We start from the raw sequence: 12,349 nt of genomic DNA, 5'->3' as shown, positions 1-12,349 counted from the left end.
TGCCCTGACACCTTTCTCCCCATTACTGAGCCATTCCATCTTCCTCCTGGACAGAATTCCTCCCATTCCTGTCCTTGCTTCTCTCTTCTCTCCATCCCCAATGCCCCACTGACCGCTCGCCAGCTTAATGAGCTCACCAGGCTACTTAAAATATTAGCAATGGCCTTGTGGGTTTTTTTCCCTGATCTTTTGCTGCTGAACATGAAGATCTCCAGTCTCCTCCCTCGGGCAATTCCCCTCTTTCCATCCTGACTTCCCCCTTTCCTGCTGTAATTTATGGCTGACTCCTTGGGAAGCTTCTTCTGCTCCCAGCTTTGAAGGACGCTCCAGGAGATGGATGGGACTGTGCTGCCAGGCATTTAAATGCTCCAGGACACCAGGTTGCCATGGTAAAGTTTGTTCCTCAGGGTCACCTCCCCCTGATATGAAGTGTAATAAAATGCAGAAACAATGGAATTTGGTGGAATTAGGTCAATAGGGGAGGAATTTGACTAGACACAGTGCTGTGTTACGTGTCCTAAAAAGGGGTCATGCATTTCACATTTGACCATGGTGCTTTTTGAAGGATGGGCAACAAACTGGGGGCCCAAAGGCCTCCCAGGCTGCAAATCAGAGGCTGTTCTCTAGCTCATCCTCCCCAACATTCACCCTATGCCCACTGGGGCTTCCTTTCTACTAGCAGAGAATTCCTGGCTTTGCAAATTAGCAAATTTAGAGGAAGAAATGTCTCCAATAGCTCTGACCAGATATCCCTGCTGAAGCACTCACACTGCTGAACAATGCCCATTTCCCGAGACGTTTTCCTTGTCAAAATCTCTCTGATCATCTTCATGTGCCTTCACTCTCCAGAGAACAAGGGGGAAAATAAAATAAGGTGGGGAGAAATTAGCCTGTTTTATCTTTCCTCTCTCTGGAGAGACCAGAGGTACACGCAGGAATGTGGCAGAAATTAAAGGATGGGAAAGGAAAGGCTGAACAGCAAAAGGGGGGGGCAGAGAGAAGGAAATCAAGGCAAGAAATGTTTTAAATATCAGAAAAACAGAGGGAAAGGGGAGAATGACAACGAGAAAAAATTGAGAACTTTGGGACTGCAGCATGAATCCACTTCTGGCAGACTTGTTGATCCCACCTGGCAAAGAAGAGGCTTGCTCAGGACCTGTAAACCCAGCTTTTTGTTATGACACTGGTCAAGAAGAAGGAGAAGTTTCTCATCCTGTGTGCAGGTACAGGGGCAGCAGCAGCTCCTGCATACCCTGCAGCCAGACAGGAGCCTGGGAAGGCAGGCACTGAGGGGATGCTGGGCTGGGAGCACTGGGATGGATCACAGGAGCCCATTCAGAGTGTTTTTCCAAGCTCATTGAGGAACGGATGGTGGCATAGGCATCATTTTGGAGAAACACTGCTATAACGAGGGGTTTTATAGATGAGAGCCATAATGTTTAATTGCCCTCAGCCAAGCTCTCAGTTTAAAAAGGCTGTTAAAAGTACTGGCTCAAACCCAGAGAAAGGAGGAGGGGGTGGGGAAAAAAAAGGGAAAAAAAGAGGGAAAAAAACACACTATCAATATCTCCTTCTTCCTCCCTACCCCGTTAGCCTTGAGCACCTTTCAAGGGAGAGGTGCAGCTACTGCCCTGCTCTAGTGAAGAGCCACCTGTCAGTCAGGGCTTTCCCAGGGCAGGATGATTTCCCCACCTCCTCTGCAGGAAGGGCTGCTCACGTTGGGAGCTGGGGCTGAACTTGGAGCGGGTGACTTTCACGAGATGTGAAAGGGGAACCCATCACACACCTTGCTCCGGATAATTTATTAATCAAAATGTGCTCCGTCAGGGCTCCTCGGGCACAGAAATAGATGCTGTTGGACGTGGTTCATGGAGTCAGCAACAGACACAGTTATTAGCAGATAAATAGTCCATCAGCTGCCGTGAGCACCTCGCTGCTCTTCACCTTGAGCTTCTGCCCCCAGGCTGCTGGCAGGGAAGCACTGCCAGGGCAGGGACCTTGCCCCGTGCTTAAATTCAAAGGCAACAAGTAATTTCCAAAGGAAAACTGGTTGTTACAACCTGAGCTTGTTGTTACAAATCGAGGTGCTGTATAAAAACAGTGTGCCCTCCTCCTCTTGGTTTGCTGCTCTTCTGCGGAGATGCAGCTCTCTGGGATAATGGATCTGAGCCCAAAGCTGTGTGCCAGCACTGCTTCTCACATGCCTGCTCTGCAATCAGGCCCTTTTAGTATCTTTCCCCGAAGATTTGTCCATTCTAGCAGAACTTGTGATCTTGCAGAGCCACAAAAGGAGCTCACACCAAATGCTCGCACAGTTCCCTTTTTTAGAACGGAATGTACAGTACAAGGAAATAAAAGGAGGTATTTATCACCCAAGGTGCAATTCCCCTCCCAGATTTCCTGGGAGCTGTGGCCGAGTACCAGAGAGGAGAACAGAACCTGCAGAGTTTCTGCTCTGAGTGTAATTCCACACACAAAAGGATTCTGAGTCTTGGACCACAACCATCGTTCCCCTACATCATCTCAAATGGGCTTTTTGACATAAACCCCACATCTCCAGGATCCACAGCTTTCTGAAAGTCCTCCATGGAAAACCACCTCAGAACCAGAATTCCTCCATTAAACCACCTCAGAACCAGTTGTTTTTGCTAGCCACGACATGAACAGAGGTGGTCCAGGTTCATTGTTCTCCCCTGGTGGTGAACATTGAATCCCAGACAGATTTGGGTTGGAAAGGACCTCAGAGATCATCTCATTCCAAACACCTTCCACTAGACCAGCTTGCTCAACCTTGAACACACACTAAATCCCAAGAAGCTGAACAGGAAGTCCCAGAGATTAAGCAGAAAAGGTGCTTTTGTTTCCTGTTTCCACATAAAAGGGAATGTATAGTTTTAATTACAGCGGGCCGTTTGCTGGGGGACCACCTGCCACGCAAACCATTATCCCAATCATATCTCTTTCCAACGACTCCTGGATTGCCAGGGAGCCAAAGCCAGATGCCAACACGATGACAAAAAACAGCCTGCAGGAAGATGGGGGGCAACTGAGCCAAGGGAAGAGGGGCTGTGACCGCAGCCACCATCTTTGCTTTGTGCTGTCTCATCCCCTTGCATTGGCAGGGTGGGAACAAACAGCTTTTGATGGATAACTCGGTGCCAGGCACCTTTCCACCCATCAGCGTGTCCTCCTACAGAAATGTTCTGCTGTGATGGTTGCCTTTAAATCACACAGGAAGGCCCTCCCAGCAGCTGGAATTTATGAGGGCTTCAACACCCCGTCAGTTCACCGAGCGAGGAGAATGTGGGAAAAACTGGAGCAAGGTAGGCAACAGCAAAACGAGCAGGTCCCCACTTCCAAGGGTGCTCCCTAATATCTGGTTTAAGGGTTTTAGGGAAGTGCTTTGCTCTGCCTTCTTTATTAAGTCAGGTCAAGCTATGGAGGGGGATGTCAGCAGCTGAGGGCTTGGAGACCTCTTTGGCCACTTGACCTTTCCTCAAGGATTCATGCTGCACTTTCATAAAGATGGCAGTGGGCTCTGTTAAAAGCACACAACATGTTCTAAGAGTGCTACTGCACTAATTAATTACTCATACATACATATTATATATATAAAAAATATATCTAAATATGACATTTTATTCCTTAGCAGGAAATCCAGAAGATGGAGAACAATTATTTTCAGCTTCCCTCAGACTTTTGTAACTCACACTTCTGTTGTATTGTGCAAATGATGATTTTTAATTCATGTTTCCCTCGGGGTGCACCAGCTTAAGGAAGAGAGGCTTTGCTAGAAACTGCACCAGTCTCATAAAACAATCCACTTGGGGGGGGTGGGGGGAAGAACCCCACCCTGAGGGTTTGTGAATAGCCCTAAGGACCATCTCTGACTGAAAGCTCCCTCTCCTCTCCCCTGAAGGACTTTCCAAGCCCCAGGAAGGACGTATAGATTGCCCTTGTGCAATCTCCCACTACCCATCCATCACCGTACCTGAAATGTGTCAGGCAGGGAGAGACTGACATGTGGGACCCTGTCCCCTGGGTTAACCCCTCAGTGCCTGCCCAAGCAGCACAGATCACCTTCACATCCTCCTGCCAGGAGACTCCAAGTCTCCTGGAAATAAATGAAGCCCAAAGTTTACTGCTAGCAAGCAACACGTGAGTCAATACGTTTTCCTAAGAAGAGCTCGCGGGCTGAAGTCTCCTCCCGCTTATTAATTAAATTGCTGTTTAACTCACGCTGAAAATCCTTCCCTTAAAGAGCCAGAGGATTCCCCGTGCCCCAGGCAGTGTGCAGAGGCAGCAAATGTGAAAACACACTGCCGTCTGCAGGGCTGATCCTGCCCAAAACTGCCAGGGCCCTCCCGATTCCCGCCGGGAAAATCAATCTCTGTTAGCCCGGAGAGCTCCCCTAAATGAAAAGCCTTATCTAGAACAGGTCGTGTTATACAACAAGTCACTGGCTTTGCCTGGGAAATGAAAGATGATGAGGCAGAGTCCCCAGCACAGAGGCTATCTCCATAAATCTGCCAAAAAGGAGCTGTGGATTACTTTGCTGGATTAATTATCTGTCCTTCAAACAGAGTCCTGACCTCAGTGGCTGAGCGTCTCCAACCTGTCACTGCAGCCAGGGAGGGAGGGAGAGCTAACACAGGGCTCTGGCCACAGGAGAAGCAGCAGGAACACCCTCTGGAGCAATGGGAGCCCTGGCACTGACCAGCCTGTTGGCACAAGGGGCTTGAATTGTGAGGTCTCAATTTGGGTTTCTTTTTCTATTGGGCAGTGAGCCCGGTCCTGGTAAGGTGTGAAGTGAAAAAGTTCATTTTCCTGGAGTTAAAACACTCTGAGGGGAAGGAAGGGGCAGAAACAACTGAATGGCTTTTTCCTATTAGATATGGAAATGATTCCCAGCGCAGGCAGGACAAGCAGCCAAAGCCATGGCACAGCTACACCAGCGCTCCTCCATCATCTCAGCCTTAACAGCTTTGTAAGCTGGCGGCATAAAGCTAGATCTCAAGTCTTATTTTATGTGGTTATGGTTAATCTTTTAGTTTTATTGTGTTCCTGTCACGGGAGGACCTTGTGCTGGAGATAGCTGTATAAATAAGAGCTGCTGCAGTACATCCCCAGACGTGGCTGCCCGAGGGATGGAGCTGAACGGGACAGCAGCAATTCCAAATTAATTTTTAAACCCCACCTCCAAATCGCACCGATGCTTTAGGCATTAACACCAAAGGTATGATGAACTGCCAGGCGGCTTCTCAGCTCTCTACTGCTGGATATACCAGCCCAAAAGGCAAAAGCAGACCAGCCACATGCTAACCCTGTGCCCAAAAAACTCTGAGAGCTGGGAAAAGGCATCATGCATCCCTGCAGGGGAATGGGAGCAGCATCATTGCCACCTCCCCTCCTGGAAGGGAGCTGAAGAGCCAGGTTTAATTACTACTTCTACCAGCCACTTTCACTTTTGCTTACGGTTGGTTTCTAATTTAATTTGCTTCCCCGTTCCCATATGTTAGGCTTTTTTTTTTTTTTTTTTTTTTTTCCTGCAAAATTGCCATAAAAATTTTCCAGCTCGGGCGCAAAAATCTGCTCGCTGACCTTTACCATAGTGATTGAGTATAATGAGAAATTAATTAGGCTTTACCTGCCTGCCAAAAAGAAAATGGCTTGCCTTGGCTGAGCAGGATTTTGGAAGCACATTAGATACCAGTCCTGTGTCTGGACTCTCACACATCAGAAAGCAACATCAGCTCTGTCCACAGAATCTGATCTTTCCCATCCAACCCCTTCTCCATAAGACCCTGCTGATGACAGGAGAAAGATTCCTGGCCAGTTAGGAAAACACTTTGTAATTCTCATGTTTGGGGGAAAAAAAATAACAGTGCAAAGTAGTTTAATCGCTCTTTTGATCTGTTCAGCTGGATTCTCTGGTAGGAGAGCTGCCCTTACCAGGCAGGACTGCAGGCAAGGGTTAAGCTCTTGGCACACACAAGCAGATGCAAGGCTGTGTGCAGTGATCTCCTTGCAGCTCTCTCCATGTTCCACCTGGATCCCAGAGAACCCTGATCCTCCCTCCACCATCCCACTGCCCATCCAGGATGGCCAGGCTGACAGCTATTTTACCATCCTCACCATAATTCAGCAACCTCTGCAAAATCAGATTGATGTTTCAGTCCAGTCTCCAGTGAAAAAGAACCTGTATCAGCCAGAAGAGAGTCCCTGCTGCACCTTGGCCAGCTGATACCCACAATCTGGGACAATCTCTTGAATAAATTGCAGAGGGAATTAGAGGGAATAAATAATCCTCGCATCTTCAAAGGCTGGATACTTGCAGTCAGGATCAGTGGACTTGAAAGTCAGGGTGAAATCACCTTGACCCTTGAGGCTGATTAAAAGAGGGTTTGAAATGGCTGGGCTTTAAGGAAAAGAAACTGGGAAATTATTCCTGCATGTGGGGACAGCACCTGGAGCATGTGGCACAGCGGGGAGGGGAGGCACTGCCCCTGTTTCTTGCTGGAAAAAAAAAAAAAACAACCCATAAAATGATGCCAGGAAGAGGGTTACAACCCACACCCACCAAGCTGGTGCCTCGCTCCTGGGTCACCCCAAGCAGTCTGTCTGTCCTCACCAAAGCAGCATCTGAGTGCAGCCCTGGTAGCATCAAAGTCAGCTGGGCTATGGCAGAGATTGCTGAACTCAAGGCATCTTAAATGAAGCAGGCCCAAGCCCCCCAAAACTGGCCTTTCCACAAGGCAGCTGAGTTTTATCTGGAAACACCTTCCCAGCCTGCCCTGCCCCTGCCCCTGCTGCCATCAGAAGGGATCCTCAGGCTATGGAGCCAAAGGGGCCAAGCATTGCCCAGCAGTGATCCACTCATCCACACCAGGAAGGGTTCCCAGGCTTCAGAGCCAGACTGCAAAGACAGGCTCAATCCTGTCAGAAGGCACAAAGCCACCACCACTTTAATTAAGCTTCCTCCTCTAGCTCTGCACCCTCACAGGCCCAGTCCTTGCATCACATCTTCGGAAACTTTTGGGAAATACCACAGAAACCACCAGGAGCTGTTCAGTCCATACTCAGTCCCATTCCTTCCTGGAACAAAACATCCCCTCTATGGGGCTGTGTGAAGCCAAGCTGTTTGTGGCTCATCATTTCAATGTGAAAAATTTGCTTGGAGCTACCTGGTCTAGTGGAAGGTGTCCCTACCCATGGCAGGGGGGTTGGAACAAACATCTTTAAATCAGTCTAAATCATTTTATCTATTCTACTCCATGATTTCGCAGGGATGGGATGTACAAAGACTTATTGCAGGGTTATCCCATCCATCCATCCATCCATCCCTCCATTATCCATCTGTCCATCCATCTGTCCATCCATCCATCATCCATCCATCCATTATCCATCCATCATCCATCCATCATCCATCCATTCATCCATCCATCATCCATCCATCCATCCATCCATCCATCCATCCATCCATCCATCCATCCATCCATCTTCCATCCATCCATCTTCCATCCATCCATCCATCCATCCATCCATCCATCCATCCATCCATCCATTATCCATCCCTCCATCCCTGCTGTCCCCTCCATGCCCCCAGGACTCACCAGACACAATGGTGTAGCCGATGCCCCGGGGACGTCCTTTGTCCTGGTCTACGGCCGTGATCATCCTCACGGTGGTGCCCTGGGGAGGGACAGGGGACAGAGGTGTCACAGCACTGCTGGGGCTGCCACAATGACCTGCACCTCTCACCCTGGGCCAGCTGCTGAGGGACAATCTGTCCTAGCACATGGCAGGTCATGGAAAATCCCACTGCCTGCCCTCGAAGCAGCTCAGGCTCAGTACTCATCACTCTGGTGCGAGTGTTGATCCACTCTGCTAACCCACCCCAGGATGTAGCTGGGAATGCTGAGGGCATCACAACCAGGAATCAATTCCCTTTCACCACCACCTTGAGTTTGATCTGCCATTGGCTTCCCAATTTCAACCTGGCCTCTTCTCCCGCTGTGTTCCTCAGATGAGGCACCCCAGGCAATAAGGGCTGCTGACATTGACCATCAGCATCCAGCTGCACAACTGAGTGAGCTGAAGAGATTTTAATTGAAACCCTTGAGGAGGAGAAGGAGGGCTGGACAGATGCTGAGAACCCACGGGCAGGAGCTTCTGCAGCTGCCAGCTCACCCACCTCATCCTCCATCCTGCACTGTTCCTATAGCCCAGCAGAAAGATCCAAGAATCCCCCAAAACTGACAAGAACAACATAAGAGGGATCCAAAATTCTTGTTTAGCTCCTGAAATAAAAATATCCTGCTCCATAAGTCAACTTCCCCCGCCGCAGTGCAGTGAGCCCCTGTGAATACCAACACATGCACATGCCCGTAATTAATGTAGTGTGAAAAAATTTACAACTCAGCTGTTCTTGTTTTCATTGGCTTATTAACAGTGGGGAAAGCAGCAAAGTTTTTATTATTTTTTTTCTTTCCCCTCAAAGGAAATGTCAGCAGAGGCGTTTGCATATCTAACGAGGGAGCATAGCGGGTCGGCAGCCTCGTGCTTGCCCCGCAATCCATCATTTGAAGGCCAGAGGGAAAGCTGAAACATCACTGGTGGAAAGAAGGGACTCACAGGACTTCCACATCCCTGTCCCTGGGGGCTGGATGCCGCTGCTGGCCATAAAGAAGGCTCTGAGGGCCAGGCAGGCTGCCTGTTCCCTGATCTCCGAGGGCATTCCAACAGACTCCTTAAGTAAATCCATGTTATTAACCGAGAGCATTAGCCATAAATCCCAGGTCACTGGCCTCTGAGCAGCACTCGGCTGCTGAGGCTCAGCAGCCACCCAGAGAGCCTCTAAATTACTGACAATAACTGTGCTTTCCCAAGAGCACAGAGAGAGAGAAAACCACTGCCAGAGTGGGGAAGGAGCAGGTGGGAAAGCAGAACAGGGGATGTGGGAAGGAGGGCAGGGCAAAGTGGAGGGGAAGAAAAAGGGTGATGTGTTTCAGGGTGTGGTGATGCATTTCAGGGTGCCCTGTCCCAGCATAGTTTTGCATAAATTATAATGTAAAATTACAATGCAAAATTATAATGTATAATTTATAATGTATTATACTTTATACTATACACTATGTCTCTATATATAGTTATATATATATATATACACTATATATCTATATTCTATCTATGCATATTAATAGTATTATATTATTATACAGTATAATTATATATAATATATAATTATATATTATACAGTATAATAGTATACTCTATAATAAATAATTATACAGTATAATAGTATTATACTATATATATATACTGTCTATATAATGTACTGTACTGTATGTACATATATATACTCACTATATATGTATATAAATAGTATTATATTACACAATCTATATATTATAATTATAGATAATATATAATTATATATTATACAGCATAATAGTATTATACTGTATACATATACTGTATATATACTGTAATGTACTGTATGTATATATATATATACACACTCTATATATTGATATACTCTATATATATGTATATAAATAGTATTAGATTATAAAGTCTATATATTAGAATTATATATAATATATAATTATATATTACACAGTATAATAGTATTATAATGTATATATATACTGTATATAGACTGTACTGCATGTATATCTATACACATTCTATATATATCTATATACTCTATATATATGTATACAAATAGTATTAGATTATACAGTCTATATATTATAATTATATACAATATATAATTATATATTATACAGCATAATAGTATTATACTGTATACATATACTGTATATATACTGTAATGTACTATATGTATATATATACACACTCTCTATATATCTATATACTCTATATATGTATATAAATGGTATTAGATTATACAGTCTATATATTATAATTATATATAATATATAATTATATATTATACAATATAATAGTATTATACTGTATATATATATACTGTCTATGTACTGTACTGTATGTATATATATACTCATTCTATGTATAGCTATATACTCTCTATATATGTATATAAATAATATTATACACTATATATTGTATTTTATGTGTTATTATATATTCTGTACTGTATTATGCATTACCCTCACATTCGGCAGAATCAAATTCAATCTTTAATCTCCCGAGCCCACGGGGCAGGTAGGAGCCCCTCCCGTGCCTGGCCCAGCGGGAGGGGCGGTGGGAGCAGGCACCGGGGCCGTGTGACAGCTCCCTTGTCACCTGTCACACGGCTCGGGAGCGGCACGGAATGGGAATTGCCTCCTGCAGAGGGAAGGCAGGGCCCTGCCACGGCTGGGGAATAGCAATGGGCCGCTTTGTCTGCGAGAGAGGCCCCTCCTGGAGGAGCCAGGGGGAAGGGCTGGAGGCAGAGATAAAAGGGTGAGCGGGGATGTGGCAGCAGGGGAAGTTTGGGAGGGGTGGAGAGCGAATCCACTCGGATATCTCAGCCATAGAGCTGCCCACGGGAAAGAAATTATCCAGAGATTTGATCACAGGAATGAGGGCTGTGAGGGACCACGCTGAGGTTCGCCCTCTGCCCTCGGCAGGCCCGTGATGATGATGATGATGATGATGATGATGATGATGATATCCTGCTGCTGGGTTTTGGCATTGGGGCTCCCCCCCGTTCTCCTTGCAGCCTTCTGCTCCACAAGCACCTCCTGGGGATGAGCCACGTTTCACCAGTGTCCAAGAAACACATCTTGGAGTGGTGCTGGCTTCCCTACCACCCATGGATGCCACTCCTGGAACCACAGCAAGATCCTTCACATCCCACCTGGTTTCCATCCAGGTGCCCACAAGTCTGGCAGATGCCGCCTCTTGGGGATGGACATTCCCTTCCTGAGCAACCACAGCGTTTGGGTGCAGCCTTGAAGCTCCCAGGAAAGGGGGCGAAGAAGTGGCACATGGCACAAACTGTGGCAAGAGCCTGGAGCTCTTAGAAACTCCCAAATATCCCTGAGTTTGCTTTTAAAACAAGTCACAGCTCGCCCGCCCACTGCAGACAGCAGTGGCTGGTGGGTACAGAGAGAACAGAATAACTCTTCCCCTCTGGGAGAGGAGGAAGAAGGTTTAGAAAAGTAATAATCTGGGAAAGCCTATGCTTAAAAAAAGGCAAAGAAAATAAAGAATGGCACATTATCCAAACAAAATCAGAGGGTTTTTGAAGAGGGGCAGGGGTAAATCAATCCTTTTTTAATAAAACCCTGAGCTTTTAATAAAGTGTTCACACTGATGGGCTGGAAATATTGTAAGAAAGAATTAACTCGGAGCTATTGAGACTCTAGGGCAAAACCAGCACTGATTCTACATTATTTCTTCAACTCAAGGAGTTTCTGAGGAGGAGGGGGATGGTGCTGAAGAATTAAAACTGTTTTAATGATGTTTGACATGTTATCTGTACCATTGTACTATGAGGGAATACAAGTCCTGGTCTTGGGGCTGTGTGCCAGTGGGGTTTGGCCTCACTCTTGGCCTCACGTGGCTCCCTGTGGGATGAAGCACCCATTCACAGCCCTCAGCTTGTCTCCTGGAGAGTGCAATCCTCCTCCTGCACCCACAAAGGGAAGCTGCAGCGCTGCCTGAGGTGCAGAAGCTGGGGTGCAGAAAAGCAGGGGCTCGTCACAGCAGCTCTGCAAGGGGAAATGGCCCCTCTCCTCCTGCCCATACCAGCCTGTCTGGAGGACAGGGAATGCCAGAACCATTCAGGTTGGAAAAGCCTTCTGAAATCATCCAGTCCAGCCATTCCTCCAGCCCCTACCAGCATGTTTGGAGAACACAGAATCACAGAATAATTCAGGTTGGAAAAGCCTTCTGAGATCACCCAATCCAGACATTCCTCCAGCCCCTATCTGCATGTTTGCAGAACACAGAATCCCAGAATAATTCAGGTTGGAAAAGCCTTCTGAGATCATCCAGACCAGCCATTCCTCCAGCCCCTACCAGCCTGTCTGGAGGACAGGGAATCCCAGAACCATTCAGGTTGGAAAAGCCTTCTGAGATCATCCAATCCAGTCATTCCTCCAGTATTGCCAAGGCCACCACTAACTCATGTCCCCAAGTGCCACATCCACACGTCTTTTAAATCCCTGCAGGGATGGTGATTCCATGACTACCCAGGCAGCCTGTGGCAATGCTTGCACAACCCTTCCTTTCCAGGACACCAACCACACCACCCAACCTCCAGCTGCTGCCAGGACAGACACCCAAAAACCCTCCTGAGGATGAAAAACACGCCTCAGAGCTCTGCCACAGCTGCAGGCACACTTGGGTGCCCTGGGAGAGATGCCTGAGCCAT

General features: G+C 47.1%; 1 protein-coding gene across 1 annotated transcript in view; it reads right to left on the bottom strand.

Annotated features, from left to right (window-relative positions):
* Positions 1-12,349, bottom strand: part of CDH23 (cadherin related 23) — a 202,492-nt gene that overhangs the window by 103,127 nt on the left and 87,016 nt on the right. Inside the window, 1 exon segment of the mRNA XM_030951192.1 lies at positions 7,614-7,692. Within this exon segment, the coding sequence (XP_030807052.1) occupies positions 7,614-7,692 (79 nt within the window).

Source organism: Camarhynchus parvulus, chromosome 6 (genome assembly GCF_901933205.1).
Source record: "Camarhynchus parvulus chromosome 6, STF_HiC, whole genome shotgun sequence".
NCBI classification, from domain to species: Eukaryota; Metazoa; Chordata; class Aves; order Passeriformes; family Thraupidae; genus Camarhynchus; species Camarhynchus parvulus.
This window is presented reverse-complemented; position numbering and strand designations above follow the sequence as displayed.